The sequence below is a fragment of the Palaemon carinicauda genome, chromosome 40 (genome assembly GCF_036898095.1).
Source record: "Palaemon carinicauda isolate YSFRI2023 chromosome 40, ASM3689809v2, whole genome shotgun sequence".
NCBI classification, from domain to species: Eukaryota; Metazoa; Arthropoda; class Malacostraca; order Decapoda; family Palaemonidae; genus Palaemon; species Palaemon carinicauda.
The window spans coordinates 53600098-53619026 of record NC_090764.1 but is presented as its reverse complement, the minus strand read 5'-3'; the positions used below and the strand labels follow the sequence as shown (position 1 = coordinate 53619026).

Genomic DNA, 18929 nt, shown 5'->3' with positions numbered 1-18929 from the left:
GTTGATGCTGGAGAGTTACCTCTAGACCACCGAATGTCCTCTATTATTTGGTACTGGTTTAGATTGCAAAGACTACCTAATTCTTTAGCCTTTCAGACTGCAAGCCTAGTAAGGCACCCAAAATCTCCTCAACCTTATGGCTTTCGGGTGAAACAATTAATCAACAGTCTTGATATCATTAGGAATAAGGTGCTTCCATTTAAGGTATCATCAATGCCTCCATTGAAATTACCAGAGGTATATTTTTGTAAATACTTTATTGGAGTTAAGAAGAATATAACTGACTTAGAATCCAGGTCTCTTTTTATGGAACATGTTGTAGAACATAGGGGATCGACTTTTTTGTATACTGATAGCTCCAAATCTGATGCTGGTGTTGGATTTGAAGTACATAGTAATGATTTTAATTGTAGAGGTGCACTTCCTCTAACAGCTTCCATATTTACTGCCGAACTGTATGGCATACTAACCGTTATTGAGAAAATAGCGTTGGAGAAGAAGGGTAATTTTACCATATTTAGTGATGCAAGGAGTGTCCTTCAAGCTTAAAAAGTTTTTAATTCTAGTAACCCTCTTGTTTTAAAGATTTTAGAATGGCTTTTTATTATTGGAGGGAGAGGTATAATGGTTCGATTTTGTTGGGTTCCAGCACATGTAGGTGTGTCTGGGAATGAGAAAGCAGATTTACTGGCGAAGAATGCTGCATCAGAATTGCTACCAAGAAGGTATCCCATTCCCTGTAATGATTTCCTACCTAACATCAAGAAATTGTTTTGTAATAAATGGTAAAAGGACTGGGATAGTCTGGATGGCAATAAAATGAGAGAAGTAACAAATGTCATATCTCCTTGGAGGTATAAGATGATGCCCCAAAAATGGGAGAAGACTCTTTGTCATCTCCGTATTGGTCACACTCGGTTGACACAAGAGTTTCTTCTGAAGAGCCAACACCAACCATATTGCGACGACTGTCTAGTACCTTTAACAGTGAGGCATTTGTTGACCGAATGCCCCAATTATAATAACTTAACAAATAGGTATCTGTTTGAGGCTCGAGGTGAGGATGGCCGGTTCATATTTGCCAAGATTCTTGGACATGGTGTGTCCTACTATGCGAGCAGCATTTCAAGATTTATTTCAAAAGCAGGTCTTCTGAAAACTATTCATCTTCTATAATGACATTCAACTTTTATGGTTTTAAATTCAATATTCTTCTATCTTTATATAAAATCAATGATTTTGGCATCAATGACCTTAGATGTCAGGATGCCTGAAAACTTTAATTCAATCAATTCAGGGCTACTTAACCCATCCACCATAATATTCCTTATAAAAACCTTAAAGTAAGATACCTTTTCACTGTAAGACTAATAGGCAGGCTCGATGGTCTAAACTGACCACCAATACAAAATTGAAACAAAGCCACCCTTCAGTGGATAAATGGTCACCTTGTAATTCTTAAAGAGAGAGGAATGACATAATTTTAACTAGACTGCGTATTGGCCATACACATGCAACCTATAATTTTTTAATACCTGTCAAGGGACAATGGATATTAAACATATTCTAGTCAATTGTCTTGTTTTTAATCTTCAGAGGATGACACCTTTACTCCATGACAAACCTTTAAGATATATACTGAGGGAAAATTGTATTACCCTCAACTTGAAAAAAATTATACAGAGTACTGGTTTATATTCATGAACTTGAATTAATTTTAATTATTTATTCTAAAATATTTTAGTCCATTCTAATTTTGCATTTAAATGTTATTGTATGGTTTTATAGGTTAAAATGACAACCAAATCTGTGGAGTGTACAGGTATGATTTGATTAATTTGCATTTAGCACTGAATGGCCTTTGATGCCCTGGTGCTTAAATTAAGGCCTAAATTTTATATTTAATTCAATTGGATCTATTAGATACTGTGTATTATTATTATCACGAGCTGAGTTATGACCAGAGTTGGAAGAGTCTGCTTTAAGCCAAAGGGGTCCTTGTTAAAAGAGCCCAGTGAGGAAAGGAAATGAAGAAACAGAGAGCATAGTGTCCTTGAGTGTACCCTCAAGCAAGAGAACTCTAACCCAAGACTGTGGAAGATCATACTACAGAGGTTATGGCACTACCCAAAATTAGAAAACAACTATTTTATTTTGGAGTGTCCTTCTCCTAGAAGATCTGCTTACCAAAGTTAGATTCTCTTCTACCCTTAGCAAGTGGAAAGTAGCTACTGAACAATTACAGTACAGCAGTTAAGCCCTTGAATCAAGAAGAATTATTTTATTATCTTAGTAATGTCAGGTCTATGACGAATGAGGAAAGGGTGAAGAATAGGCTCGACTATTCGATGTATGTATCCAGAGAGGGATCCAACACAGTACTAACTGGCCAGCCAATGGACCCAATAACTTTCTAGCGGTATCATCTCACTAAAATTTACTGAAAAACTCATTTGAACCAATAGTTACTACTCCTTAGATTAGTAATAACAATTTAAAGACTCAACCACATTGAAAAGGGAGAAATTGAGAGGCTTATAAGGTAGTTTCAGCTCAAGCTTCCCAGAACACTTAACTTACACCTCCTTGTTTCCATTTGGCACGTTTATCTTGTTTCCAATTGGCATGTTAATGCTGCACATAGCTATTTGGAGGCTCATGGATGAAAAGCATAGCCTATGTAATAACACCTGAATAACAGTGATGTAATATTTATTAATTTATCTTTTTTGTATTTTCAATTAAATTCTTCATTGAAAACAAATAACCCATTATAATATTCATCTCCTTTATAGCAAACGTGTGTTAGAATTTACTACCAAATTAAAGTAAGCCAGTGATGAGATAGTGACTGAACTACAAGCGAACAGAAATGCACTATCATCCAGAAGATGATGTGATCACCCAGCTCAAGATGATACATCACCAACAACAAAAATATTTATAAAGATTAAAATAGATAAAAATCTAAGCATATCTACGATTTGATAAACCATCTCCCAAAATTAAAAATTATGTGGCTTAAGGTGCTTATTTCAGCAAAAGGATGGATACTGTATAAAAATCCAAATTACCTTTGGTTTTCTACCACATAATGTAGATTTATAACAGAGCAATTAGGCATGCAGAAAGGCAAGGGTTTGGCTGCAGAATGAATTGAAAATTTAAGAATACAACCGACCCTGTAAGGTGTAACGACCATTCAGAACCCTTACTTAAGGAACACTGTAATTAACACCACTAGATCTGACTATGGAACTTAGGCTAGTGAAGGCAGTCAGACTTGCCACCCACAAAGGAATTTAAAAAGTTTAAGATATAAAAGCTCAACTGACTTGACAGATAATCACTGCTCATAATTAACTAGTCTTGCTTTTAAGCCACTATGAAAACCAACCAGTCATTCTGTTTACAAAATGTAGTGACTTCCCAGTGCAAAAAATGTTCAAATTCCGAAAGGAATTCAACTTAAAATGCAATAAAAAAAAAAAAACTGAAAATTGGATGTGTTTATTTATTTAAAACCGTTATTTCCCTATGTGAGAATACCAACAAATCTAGCAGGGAAGCCCATCAAAACTCAAAAAACTCATAAAACTGCTAGATAAAATTATTCAAGAACACTCTCTTGATTACCACAACAAGCATCTCCTTAGTCAAACAACTTGCAAAATGTGTGTACTGGGTTTCATTTATGACATGAAATGGGGTCCAGACTGGAAATCAGATTGAAAATTATGATCAACAGATGAGTCTTATATGACTGAGTATGTCTCTATCTTATATAAAACTAGGCTTAAAAAGGACCTAGAATTGCTAGACTTTGAAATCTGAGGCATCAATATATCGATTCTATCCACCAAAAAGTTGAAAACTGAGGGATATAACCAGTCAATAAAGAGGCTATTTGTGCAGATTTGGAAGAATTAGAAGCTTCCAATCTTAACTTATTCCACTTAATAAGATATTTCTCATATATAAGGTTACATAATGTTTGAAAAGGAGTTAATTCCTCACTTTCAAGAATGCCTCCTTCATCGTCTTGTATTGTAGATTGAACTAAGGGAAAACAGCTAATTTCCTGGTTTGTTTACGACTGGAGTCAAAGCAAGGGATGCTGCTCCTGCACATGGAGGACTTGTTTGTTAGTATATGTACTAACACTTACATTACCACCACTTGAATTTATTGTGATGAGCCAATGGCCGAGCTTCCAAGTTAATGGAACACATTGCAAAACGAAATATGATGCTAACGAGTAAGTTTAGTTGAAGCTTTGTCCATATTACCACCACTTGAATTGATTGTGATGAGCCAGTGGCCGAGCTTGCAAGTAAATGGAATACATTGCTAAACGAAACATGATGCTAACAAATGGGTTTAGTTGAAGCTTTGTCCCCAAACAAGGTTTAACGAAACATACGATATGCTATGCAACCACTTATGTAATAAGATATATTTAAGAAGTGCTTACTTCAGTGAATGAAGAGGTATTAGGGTCCAGACCTCATTCTTACGTCTCGCAATCAAGTCAAGCCTTAAAGAGCGACTAAGATTGCGGCATACCAGTGTTTAGCAGCAGAATGGTCTAAAGTAACTAAAGAATTCAAGGTTCTGTTAAACTTAAAATCTGTAATGTGCAGCAAACTTCCAGAATCCTTACTGAAAGAAACAGTTTGAATGGCAATTCAAAGTGTTACCATTTTATTAGACAATTTAGTGTACAGGTACTTCTAAACTTTAACAAAAGAAGCTAGGGATGTCAAAAGCTTACGAAGCTCATTATTATCAAAATTTGATTACAGTATGTGAATTGTATAAATATAGAGGCTTGTCATTATTGCCATCAAACCCACTATAATCAACTAGGCAAGTTTTCCCTGGCTTTTCCCTTGAACTAACAGCAAGTTCCCTTTAGCTTGCACTATTACCTTGGTCAGCAGCTATGACAACGTAATTTCGCACAATAGGTACTGTGAGGGAAACATACTTTTCACAATATCATTTAAATCACACTATTACCCCTGACACAATACACCAAGGGAGTGTGAGTACAGTCAGCCCTTGCCTTCTGCTGGTTTGCTCTTGGTATTTGGTCATTCACGACACAGAAAACCGTATACTGTAACATTAAATAAAAATCACATACTCACGGTTTTGCGATAATTACTCTCGTGGCTTGTGTTTTCAAACCAACTGCATAAAGCAGAACAGCCCAACTATAGTGCTAACACATAACCTATTCAGTGATAAACCCTTTGCGCTGTATAGTAATTCTAATGCAGTAATAAAAATGATTAAAAGAAGCCCATACATAGATCATGTTTAATTAATATTTGATATATACAGCATGCCGATGAAACATACAGTATGCATTACAGTTAAAAGAAAAGATTATCTCTGTGAAATAATGTAGATTTTAAAATTTGATTATTCTTATTTAACATGTTGTATGCTATGCTTGAATAAGTTTATATTGGATCTATTATTACAATGCAAAAAATAAGGAAATTAGTATTTATATAGAATTATCAATAACTTCTTTCTTTGTTCATGGAAAAAATTTACTTTTTTGGAAAAAAAAATTAATCTTATTGAAATTACCATTACATGATATGAAGTTTGTTTAATTATAATTATCTCAAGTTTTGATATATTCTGCAGTGTAGAGTTGACCACTTATATTATAGCAAACAAAGTCTAGTTTTACTCTTGCAGATCCCCTCTCTCATAATCAATCACAGCTGTCAATGGCAGTGACCCTTTTTTCCCTTCTGATATATAAATAATTAGAAAATTATGGGGCACTGAAAATTAGAGCGGGACATATTTCTTGTTCTTATCTTATTCTATGTTTAAAGATATTTATTTTAACCAAAACATTACAATTTTCCATTAAGAAATAAGTTGTTGGGGAAAAATTTCTTCATGAAACAAATTGTCACTATCTACTAATTGCAAGAATCAAGGATATTGCATGAAGAATCTTATTTTTATGTAGGATTCTTAGAGAGAGAGAGAGAGAGAGAGAGAGAGAGAGAGAGAGAGAGAGAGAGAGAGAGAGAGAGAGAGAGAGAGAGAGAGAATGTTATTTACAATAAAACTATAAATATTTAGTGATGTTTTAGTCATTTTCTGTTATCTTATTTTTTTCACTTGAGGTATGATAAATATTCATACATTCATTGAAAAAAAAAATGACTAATAATGTATTTACAGTATTTTACTGTAAATGAAACCTTAAAACACGGCTAAAATTAATGCATGGTGCAAATTATGGGGCATGAAGTTGAATACAATAAAAGCTCAAAATACGATTGTAAGTGGGTCGAGGAAGGTTGCTCTTCAACATCCAGATCTCAGCAATGACAATGTTTCTTTAACTCTGTATGACTTAAAATTTGAGGCAATTCTCAATAACAAATTTACTTTTGAGAAACACGTTTAGGTCTGTCTCTTCTTCAATTGCACAAAATATTGGCTTATTGAGAAAGTCTTTCGAGATTTTTGGTGATCAGTCTATTCAGAAGTGTTTTAGGTCTTTCATTTTACCTTGTTTTTAGTATTTTTCTTCTGTCTGGTCTTCAGCTCCTGATTCTCATCTTAATTTGTTGGACAAGAACTTACATTCTATTAAATTTCTTATTCCTGATCTAGATATTAATCTCTAGCACCGTCGTTCAATTACTTTGATATGCATGTTGCATAAATTTTTCATTCAGATCTTTCCGGACAGTACCACCCTGTTCATAATACTATGTATGCAGTTTCTAATAGTCAAGCCTTCTCCATTTTGAAGTACAATACTACACAGAATTCTAGAAGTTATATTCCAGCTATGACCAAGTTGTGGAATGATCTCCCTAATCGGGTAGTTGAATCGGTAGAACTTCAAAAGTTCAAATTTGCAGCAAATGTTTTTGTGTTAAACAGACTTAAAGGGTATGTTATGTTTTAATTTTATCATTATTCTTAAAATATTTTATTGTTTTATTGTTCTTGCAATTCTTAAAGTATTTTAAATTTCTATTTTTAAGTATATAGTTTATTTATTTCCTTATTTCCTTTCCACACCGGGCTATTTTTCTTTGTTAGAATCCTTGGGCTTATAGCATCCTGCTTTTCCAAATGGGGTTGTCGCTTGGCTAATAATAATAATAATAATAATAATAATAATAATTCAATTTCATTAGTTCAGACCGACAAGTTTCAGCAGACATTTTCCATTCTAAAAATCATGACTTTTAAAAAGATAACTGTGCTTCATTAAGGCATTTTATCTTTTGTTTTCAATTTCTGATGCATTTCAACCATCATCTATTAGTGCCTTTTATCTACTCTACGGTATCATTGAGTGCTCTTTAATACAAACAAGTGTTTTGCTGAACCTGTACAAAGCATGGTGTGCAGTGACTAATATCAAGCTGTGGTGATGATTTTTGGTTTATGAGTCATCTTATCTTGTACTGAAGTTGTGGTAATAATATACAATTACCTCTGAAAAGTAGTAAGAACTAAAATACTATGATAGACAGCACTTGAAAAGAATGTATTGCATTACAGAGGGTTACCTACTGTAGGTATGTAATGGTCTGCAAGTTGGTAGGTTATGAAATGACCTACCCTACAGCAGCAAGTATTACCTGAATATCGCTTTTCATGTCAGTCTCTGTTATGAACTTCCAGAAACAATTCCCATGCACACCCTACACAGTAATTGCTATGAAAACTGGGGAAGGACATAGTGATATCAGTAATAAACAAATAATCTGAATAGGTCTAATCAGTACCAAATGACTGAAGAAACTGAGGAGACGAAGAGAATGGTGCATTAGTTACCACTTACTACTAAAATGTTCCTTCTTTTACTAAGTACATGTATTTGTGGAAGGGAAGAAATGGGAAAATGTAAAAAATTTATGGCTACAGAAATTCCTCAACTTACAAACTTAATAGGTTCCAAGAAGCCGTTTGTAAATCAAATTTTGACCTAGGGTAGGCTTCACCTGACTCATGCCTACAATTTTCAGCTGCAAAAGTAAACAAATAGTTCATTTCCATATTGTAAATGTTGTCTTGCTTACTGCATTCTATTGTGTACAGTAAAATTGTTTCATCACAGTACTTAATTGTGAACTTTTGAAAGAGTATCAGAGATTTATGATTTCAGTTGGATTTGGATTTCCCCAAATGTTTGTAAGTTGAGGACATTCATTAAAAGGTTTATTTAACCGAGCTTCAGGAGAAGAAGCACTATGAACTACAGGCAAGGTTCATAAAAATAAGGCCTTGTAGCATTTTTTTTTTTTCATCCTTTTCTTTAACTTTGAACTTTATTTCAATAACTATCACTAAACAATATATTGTATTGCCATGATCAAATTATTGTTACTGAATAATTTTCCCCTAAACAATTTATTCTTTATTTTCTATTTCTTTTCTCATACTGAACTGCTTTTCAAAGTTGGAATCTAAGGCATGTAGTATTCTGCTTCTCCAACCAAAGTTGTAGCTTGGCATTTGATAATAATAGTGTAACAATAATACTTATACTACTACTACTAATAATAATAATAATAATAATAATAATAATAATAACAACAACAATGATAATAATAATCATTATAAATAAATAAGCATTATATTTTCTAATATTTATTTTTAATTTATTCCCCTTTTCATTTAAACACCGAAAACAATAATGATATATTATATATGTAGTCTCTAACTACAGTACACTAGAGACATAGTCACTAACTAGGAAAATTTAGAAATATCACAAACAAACAAGTTGCTAAGAGATTTGCCCAGAGCTAAGCTCATCTTAATGACCCACATGTTTTGAACTTACACGATGAGAAAAGGAAAGCAGTTAATGAAATTAGTAGTAGATATGGAAATAACAGGACAATAATCAGTAGGAAGGGTCTCGGATCATAGAAAAAAATGTTGTATATCTCCTAAAACACATGATGAATTATTAAGAAAGTTAAAAAAGACAGAAGAGTATCAAGAAAACTGATATACAGTAATACATAACCTCCTCCACAACAAATGGTGTAAAAAATTTAATGGAGGTTGTTAGTATAGATGAAATCTGCTGTCAGTTGTATCTTCATTGAGAATAATAGTCAGCTCTATTAAAACTTGTGTGTTTCTCATAAGGTATACAATATAGCAATACAGATATTGCACTGTCACATTTTATAAAGCACATTATGAGATAATATTCAAGCATTAAGGCACTTGTGTTGGGAAAAAAATTTCACATCAGAATACTACACCCATTTACTATACAGGGTACTTTACCAAAATACTCTAAGATAACTTGAATATCGACTAAAAACTTTATCAGCCATGCATTCATTTACAATTTCACATATTAAAGATTGCTAAAATGTAAATTCCTCATCATTATTCAAGTAGAGACATTGCAAAATGACTTTTAAATTAACCACTCTTGAAACTTCAAAGACCACCCGGGTGCTCCTTCGTTGATGAAAGCCACTTACATTATCCTGAAATATGAAAATACGAATGAAGTTTTTTTTTTATCAAGAATTCGTGATATGGGAAATATTCATAATACATCATGGATTTAGATATGAATAAAAATTTCACGCCTAGCTAAAGAGATAGGATAAGAAAACAAAATTCCATACAACAAACTGTCCCATTAATGCTACCAAGGGGCTTTGGATGTCTGATAGGGGAATATAGTATGTCTAAAAACAGCTCTAGGCAAGCTGAAAAAAAAAAAACACTAGCAAACAACGAAGCCATCTACATCACTAGATTAAGGGAAGGAAAAATGTGATATTTCTTTAAAGGATTAACCATACTTCTTTTACACCTTCATAACAAATAAATATAATATACATATACAGTCATGCCTCTCTTCACGAAAGAATCTGCTTACGAAATTTTCAAGCTGCAACGAGATTCGAATATTTTTATGACACTTTACGATAAATGTTTCATTTCAAGAGAAGAGATTTGCCGTTCAGGCCGAGAATAAAATAGTCACTCATCACAAAGAGTTGAAGAAAATTGGTTCAGACAACAGAAAATCTAGCTGTAGTCTATAATAGGGGTAACTACAATAGTACAGTACATATCGAATTGTATATTTAGTATATGTACAGTTTTGTACTGTATGTATTGTATTATTTTCCATTTATTATTATAGTATGTTGTAATACCTACTTAATTTACAGGTACTCTATTAACTACTAGTTTAGATATATTGACTGGTTCAAATGTATTTGGCTGTACAGTATTTCATTGTGGATATACTGTAGCTTTATTTTGAGATTTAATGTGGTGTTTTGTAGGGTTTGGAATGAATTGGGCAATTTGCATGTGAAATGTGACTCACAACACGAAAAAATAACTTTACAAAAGCTACTCCAGAACGAATTAATTTCGTGTTGTGAGACATTACTGTATATCCTTTCTATGAACCTCCCCTGATGTTCCAATTGCTTCTCATGAAGCTCGCTTTAATATTTATTTACCTGTAAAATGTAAATTTTCTGAATATATTTTCTCTCGCTACTAATTATAGGCAGTTAGTAAAGGAATGAACATTCAAGCATTAAGTGGTAACTGGCACATCAATATGTCTTTTTCAGTTTCTCAGTCATATCGGTGTTGACAAGACCTCTCCAGAATGTTTGCTTATTCCTGTGCATTACGATGTCCTCCCCTAGTTTTGTAGGCATTACTGTTTGGAGTCTGTACAGAAATTGTTTCTAAGAGACCATGATCCACATTTCCTTTATTATTATTATTGTTATTGTTATTATTATTATTATTATTATTATTATTATAATTACTACTAGCAAAGCTACAGCACTAGTTGGAAAAGCAGGATGCTGTAAGCCCAAGGGCTCCAACAGGGAAAATAGGAAATTAACCCAGAAAGGAAAGGAAATAAGAAAATAAACAAGCTACAAGAGAAGTTATGAACAATTAAAATGAAATATTTTAAGAACAGTAACATTAAAATAGATCTTTTAATTATAAACTATTAAAACTTAAAAAAAAGAGAAATAAGATAGAATAGTGTGCCCGAGTGTACCTTCAAGCAAGAGAACTCCAACACAAGACAGTGGAAGACCATGGTACATAGACTTTGGCACTACCTAAGACTACAGAACAATGGTTTGATTTTTGAGTGTCCTATAAAAGTTGCTTACCATAGCTAGTCTCTCTCTTCTACCTTCATCAAGAGGAAAGTAGCCACTGAACAATAACAGTGCAGTAGTTAATCCATGAAACAAAGAAGAACTGTTTGGTAATCTCAAGTGTTGTCAGGTGTATGACAGCGGAAAATGTGTAAAGAATAGGCCATACTATTCGGTGTGTGTCTAGGCAAAGGAAAAGTGAGCCCTAACATAATTGAGAGGCATATCCCTTCTCGTGTGCTAAGGTACCGAGTGAAGGACAAACCGTGGTTCAATAATGATTGTAGACGTGCTTATTTGGAGAAGCAGGAGGCCTATCATCTTTGGAAGGGTAACAGATCAGATTTGACCTGGAATAACTATACTCAGCTTCGAGCTTTTGCTCAGAGAGTTTATGCCTCAACTGAAAAGGAGTACAATTTAACCTTAAAAGAAACCCTTTCTGGTACAACTCAGGAGCATTAATGGTGGTCTACCCTTAAATCTGCACTCTTTGGTGTAGATGCAACAATTCCTCCTTTACTTAAACCAGATGGCTCAGTCACTCACTGTCCAATGGAAAAGGCAACCCTTTTGGCTGATGTTTTTGACAGTAAACAGAGTAATGAAAAACTTGAACTTCCTCATTCCTGTTTTCCTGAGGCTAAACTAACTAGTTTTGCTTTTCAATCTCGTGAAATTACAACTCTGTTGATGGACCTTGATGCTTATGGAGGTGTAGACCCAAATGGTATTTTTCCTTGTTTTTTATAGACAGCAGATTTCTTAGCTCCAAAGTTATCTGTTATTTTGCGCAAGTTAGTAAGAAGAGGAGCTTTTAGCACTTGGAGAATTGGTAATGTTACTCCTTTATGTAAATGTGTTTGTGGTAGCTCAAGTCCCACTGATTACCGCCCAATTTCCATAACTCCCATATTATCTAAAGTTTTTTAACGTCTTCTGGCAAAACATCTTAATAGGTTTGCTGAAGGTAATCATCTATTCCCTAGTTTGCAATTTGGTTTTCGTAAATGCCTTGGAGCATGTGATGTTCTTCTTACAATCTCCAATGCTGTACAGGAATCCCTTGATTGTGGTCAGGAAGTTCGTATGATTGGCCTTGATTTTAGTGCTGCCTTTGACCGTGTTAATCACGAAGCCCTTGTTTTCAAACTCAAACAGTTGGGAGTGGGTGGGTCGTTTCTTAGCATTATTATCGATTTTTTAATTGATAGATCTCAGAGAGGTTGTTGTTGATGGGCACCATAGTGAGTATAGGAATGTGATATATGGTGTTCCACAGGGTAGTGTTCTTGGGCCATTACTTTTCATACTATATACACAAGACGTGGTTTGGCCTAGAAAACAAGCTTGTTGCATATGCAGATGATGCTACTCTCTTTGCATCAATTCCATCCCCTGAATGTAGATCTGGGGTTGGTGAATCCCTTAATAGAGATTTAGCTAAAATTAGTGCATGGTGCAAATTATGGGAAATGAAGTTGAATCCTACCAAAACTCAAAGTATGATTGTAAGTAGGTCAAGGACGGTGGCTCCTCAACATCCGGATCTCAATATTGATAATGTTTCTTTAAATTTGTATGACACTTTTAAAGTTTTAGGTGTGATTCTCGACAGCAAATTTACTTTTGAGAAACACATTAGGTCTGTGTCTTCTTCAATTGCACAAAAAATTGGCTTATTGAGAAGTGTTTTAATTCTTTCATTCTACCTAGTTTTGAGTATTGTTCTCCTGTCTGGTCTTCAGCTGCTGATTCTCATCTTATTTTGTTGGACAGAAACTTACGGTCTATTAAATTTCTTATTCCTGATCTAGATATTAATCTTTGGCACTGTCGTTCAATTAGTTCATTATGCATGTTGCATAAGAATTTTCATAGCTCTGACCATCCTTTACATTCAGATCTCCCTGAACATTTCTATCCTGAGGCTCAATACTACACAGTATTCTAGAAGTTTTATTCCAGCTGTTACCAAGTTGTAGAATGATCTTCCTAATTGGGTAGTTGAATCAGTAGAACTTCAAAAGTTCAAAGTTGCAGCAAATGTTTTTATGTTGACCAGGCTGACATGAGTCTTTTTATAGTTTACACATGATAAATCTAGTTTAGATGTTGTTAATAGTTTATATATGACATATCTGTTTCGACATTGTTACTGTTTTTAGAATGATTTATTCTTAATTTGTTCTCATAATTTATTTATTCCCTTATTTCCTTTCCTCCCAGGGCTATTTTTCCCTGTTGGAGCCCTTGGGCTTATAGTATCTTGCTTTTCCAACTAGGGTTGTAGCTTGGCTAATAATAATAGTAATAATAATGATAATAACCAGCGAGAAGGATCCAATGTTGTACTGTCTGGTCAATAAAAGGACCCAATGACTCTACTGGTAGTATCTCAATGGGTGGCTGGTGGCCTGGCCAACCTACTACCTATCATAGACTGTGATGTAAATAAGCGACGTGAGGAGTGTGTTGCCCTCACAGACCCTCTCATGAAAAATATGCTTCAATGGTTACAAATCAAGTAAATGAAGTACAAAGGAACTTGCTGATATTTCAGGGTATACGGAAGGAAAGACTAGGCTAGTTGTTTATAAAGAGGATGATGATGTTAATGACATGACCCTACCTGTAAACAATTCATATAATCACTATCTCTCAATATTAATGAACTTCAAAAGCTCTTGACATAGCTAGCTTCTTTTATTAAAGTTCAGAAGTTCAGACGAATCCTCTCAAAAGCAGTACAATAATTCTGGCCCTTTCAGCCCATTGCCAAAACTTACCTAACTCCCTTCCCAAGTTGAGTCTAGTGTTATCTTTAAGTAAGGGTTCTGAAAATTTCACTACACAGTACAGATTCAAAAGCCTCTAACAGAGCTATAATTTCTTTATTTCCTGTAGACTCTTTGGCTACTAAAACCTTGCAAGCTACAATCCTAGTTTCTTTATAAGACACCTAGATTGCAAAGCAGAAGACCGAGTGGTTAGTCTGATCCTTATATCCCTCCACTCACTAAACCATGCGCTCCTACACAAACATTATTTAACTCATGAGGATGACGTGGCATATCGTATGATTCCCTTAAATCTTAACGGGGTGAACAAAGTTTCAACGAAAGTCGATCGTTTTCATGTTTTAGTTGACAGTGTATGCTGTTTGTTTGGAAGCTCGGTAGCTAGCTCATCATAGGTTAACTCTAGCATAGTAAATGTTGGCAAATGAGTCGTTTGTGTGTTGCACAGCAGCCCCTGTATCGTAAGGTAAAAAAAAATAGTTAATTATCACTCAGATCAAGCAGTTCAACTGGTGATACTGGAAGGTGAAGCGAAAGAAAACATGGAAGCAGACCCTTTGAATGCGGAATTATTGTTAAGAAATATCATAGCAAGTGGAGTATAGTAAATAGAAGTTTTTTAATATTCTAAAGCTGCAGAAGTAGTATTTCCAAGACTTAATATCCATCATTGAGACGGATAGAATTGATATCATGATGTTCGTTGGAGCTTGTTATTGTTTGGTAATAGTTAATATTTCTGTTTTTTCAATGTTCATCTTCAATCTGGCTTCTGTTAAACAATTGTTCAAGGCTATCAATGTTCTTCCCAGTTCTTACCGATTATAAGTCCAGAAAGCTATATCATCAGCAAAAATCATGATGTACCAGGTGAAAATGAGAGTGGTGAGAGACTGGTAGATATGTGTGTTGAACAAGAGATGGTAATAAGTGCTAGCTTTTTCAAAAAGAAAGATAAAAACAAGTATACATGGGTGAGAGTGGCAAATGGAAGAGTAGTAGAAAGGGCATTAATGGATTATGTGTTGATAACTAAAAGAATGTTTGGAAGATTGAAAGACGTGCACATGTTTATGGGTATGGCTAACGGTATGTCTGATCATTTTTTAGTGGAAGGAAAATTAGTTGTAGCAAAAAAGTGGGGGAATAGAGTAGGTGGATGTAAAAGGGAGCTAGTGAGGGTTGAAGAGCTAATAAAATCGGGGGTAAAAAGTAAATATCAGGAAAGGTTGAAAATGGCATATGACGAGGTGAGAGTAAGAGAAACTGGTAATTTAGAGGAGGAGTGGAAGTTAGTAACAGAAAATTTTGTTGGGATTGCAAGTGATGTGTGTGGCAAGAAGGTTGTTGGAGGCAGCATGAGGAAGGGCAGTGAATGGTGGAATGAAGGAGTGAAGGTAAAAGTGGAAGAGAAAAAGACGGCTTTTGAAGAATAGCTGCAGAGTAATAGTATAGAGAAGTATGAAAAATATAGAGAAAAATGTGGAAGTAAAGCGCAAGGTACGTGAGGCAAAGAGGGCAGCTGACCTGAGGTGGGGTCAAGGATTGGGTCAGTCATATGAAGAGAATAAGAAGAGCTTTTGGAAAGAAGTGAAGAGAGTAAGGAAGGCTGGCTCAAAATTAAAGTGACAGTGAAAGATGGAAATGGAAGGTTGTTAAAATGAGAGAAGGCAAGGAAAAGGTGGGCGGAATATTTTGAAAGTTTACTGAATGTTGAGGATAATAGGGAGGCAGATATAATAGGTGTAGAGGTGCCGGTGATGGGAGATGAGAATGAGAGAGAGATTACAATAGAGGAAGTGAGGAGAGCACTAGATGAAAAGAGAGTAGGAAAAGCATCTGGTATGGATGGTGTGAGAGCTGAGATGTTGAAGGAAGGGGGTGTGACTGTACTTGAATGGTTGGTGAGATTGTTTAATATGTGTTTTGTGTTGTCAATGGTACCAGTAGATTGGGTTTGTGCATGTATTGTACCACTATATAAGGGTAAAAGAGATGTGCATGAGTGTTGTAATTCAAGAGGTATTAGTTTGTTGAGTGTAGTTGGAAAAGTGTATGGTAGAGTAATGATTAATAGGATTAAGGATAACACAGAGAATGCAATCTTAGAAGTACAGGGTGGTTTTAGAAGACGTAAGGGGTGGTATTAATCAGATTTTTACAGTTAGGCAGATATGCGAGAAATATTTAGCAAAATCTAAGGAGGTGTATGTTGCGTTTATGGATCTGGAGAAAGCGTATGATAGAGTTGATAGGGAAGCAATGTGGAATGTGATGAGGTTATATGGAGTTGGTGGAAGGTTGTTGTAAGCAGTGAAAAGTTTCTACAAAGGTAGTAAAGCATGTGTTAGAATAGGAAATGAAGTGAGTGATTGGTTTCCGGTGAGAGAGGGGCTGGAGGCAGATATGCGAGAAATATTTAGCAAAATCTAAGGAGGTGTATGTTGCGTTTATGGATCTGGAGAAAGCGTATGATAGAGTTGATAGAGAAGCAATGTGGAATGTGATGAGGTTATATGGAGTAGGTGGAAGGTAACATGTTGCAAGCAGTGAAAAGTTTCTACAAAGGTAGTAAAGCATGTGTTAGAATAGAAAATGAAGTGAGTGATTGGTTTCCGGTGAGAGTGGGGCTGAGACAGGGATGTGTGATGTCGCCGTGGTTGTTTAACTTGTATGTTGATGGAGTGGTGAGAGAGGTGAATGCTCGAGTGCTTGGACGAGGATTAAAACTGGTAGACGAGAATGACCATGAATGGGAGGTAAATCAGTTGTTTGCGGATGATACTGTACTGGTTGCAGACACAGAAGAGAAGCTTGACCGACTAGTGACAGAATTTGGAAGGGTGTGTGAGAGAAGGAAGTTGAGAGTTAATGTGGGTAAGAGTAAGGTTATGAGATGTACGAGAAGGGAAGGTGGTGCAAGGTTGAATGTCATGTTGAAAGGAGAGTTACTTGAGGAGGTGGATCAGTTTAAGTACTTGGGGTCTGTTGTTGCAGCAAATGGTGGAGTGGAAGCAGATGTACGTCAGAGAGTGAATGAAGGTTGCAAAGTGTTGGGGGCAGTTAAGGGAGTAGTAAAAAATAGAGGGTTGGGCATGAATGTAAAGAGAGTTCTATATGAGAAAGTGATTGTACCAACTGTGATGTATGGATCGGAGTTGTGGGGAATGAAAATGATGGAGAGACAGAAATTGAATGTGTTTGAGATGAAGTGTCTAAGGAGTATGGCTGGTGTATCTCGAGTAGATAGGGTTAGGAACAAAGTGGTGAGGGTGAGAACGGGTGTAAGAAATGAGTTAGCATCTAGAGTGGATAAGAATGTGTTGAGGTGGTTTGGCCATGTTGAGAGAATGGAAAATGGCTGTCTGCTAAAGAAGGTGATGAATGCAAGAGTTGATGGGAGAAGTACAAGAGGAAGGCCAAGGTTTGGCTGGATGGATGGAGTGAAGAAAGCTCTGGGTGATAGGAGGATAGATGTGAGAGAGGCAATAGAGCGTACTAGAAATAGGAATGAATGGCGAGCAATTGTGACACAGTTCCGGTAGGCCCTGCTGCTTCCTCTGGTGCCTTAGATGACCGTGGAGGTAGCAGCATTAGGGGATTCAGCATTATGAAGCTTCATCTGTGGTGGATAACGGGGGAGGGTGGGCTGTGGCACCCTAGCAGTACCAGCTGAACTCAGTCGAGTCCCTTGTCAGGCTGGGAGGAACGTAGAGAGTAGAGGTCCCCTTTTTGTTTTGTTTCATTTGTTGATGTCGGCTACCCCCCAAAATTGGGGGAAGTGCCTTGGTATATGTATGTATGTGTTAAAAATTCTTATAACTACATCTTTATATGCAATGAACAAGAGTGGAAAAAGAACGCTTCCATGCTTAACACCTGTTGTTACTCTAAACCAATTTTCATTCTTGTATCCAGTCCTTACATTATTCATACATGGTTCGTACGTGCTCTTTATTGCAGCTCCAAATCTACCGTCAAGTCCATAAACCTCTCCTTTGCACCTCCACAATTTGTTCCTAGGTAACGAGTCAAATGCCTTTCCAAATTAATAAATGCTATATACAGTTGCCTGTTTTATTCCCATGATTTTTCAATAACAAGTCTCAAGGTGAATATGAGATCTGATGTACTTCTGTCCTTTCTGTATCCATGCTGTTTTTCGCCTAGCTGAGGTTCAATGATGTGTTGCACCCTTTTCTCTAAAAAAAACCTCTCATAAAGTTTTGCTGCATGGCATATGAGCGTTATACCTCTATAATTTTCGCATTTGCCTGAATCACCTTTACCTTTATAAAAGGGTACAGAAATATTTTTTCCCCGGTCTTCAGTAACTGTGCTCTCTAACCAACAACTCAGTTGGTATATTATCTGACCCTGGGCTTTTCCCATTTTTCATTTTCAAACTCATGATAAGTAATCATATCCTCCCTATTTTCTCTGTCAAATTGATAGACATATTCTTCTTCATTTCCTTCTGTAGTTACATTTAGTAACCTATTGAAATAAGTCGTCCATTTTCCCTAAGTTCTGTAGCGGTGCCAATAACGTTTCCATTTTCATCCTTTATATTATATTGTTTTCTATTATCTTTCCTGTGTGATTTTGAAACTGCAAAGATCTTATTTTTCTTGAGATCATCCCTCAATTCGTGATCTCTTAATCTCTTCTGATTGATTCCTAGAAGATATATATTCTTCTCTAGTCTGTTGGTTCCTTTCTTTCATCCATTTCCAGTGCTTTTTGTTCATCTTTATTGTACCTTTTACTTCATTCCACCAAATTGTACGTCTTTCTGTCACGTCGAAAGTTTCAGCGGTAACCCAATTGTTTGATGACTTACAAACCAACCTAGTACTTTCTTCTCTTTTTTTTTTTTTTGCATATGGTTCCAGAATTGAGGTTGGTACAAGATGATACGAAATCAAACTGACTTATT

At 35.5% G+C, this 18929-nt stretch overlaps 1 protein-coding gene across 2 annotated transcripts in view; it reads right to left on the bottom strand.

Moving 5' to 3' along the window:
• Positions 1-18929, bottom strand: part of LOC137631793 (uro-adherence factor A-like) — a 258626-nt gene that overhangs the window by 27084 nt on the left and 212613 nt on the right. Inside the window, exon 9 of one of the 2 annotated variants that reach the window (XM_068363763.1) lies at positions 8640-9518. The exons of the other annotated variant lie outside the window; for it this stretch is intronic. Within the exon in view, the coding sequence (XP_068219864.1) occupies positions 9514-9518 (5 nt within the window). The 3' untranslated portion in view covers positions 8640-9513. Of the gene's footprint in view, positions 1-8639; positions 9519-18929 lie in introns of those variants that run through there. 2 annotated transcript variants of the gene reach the window in all.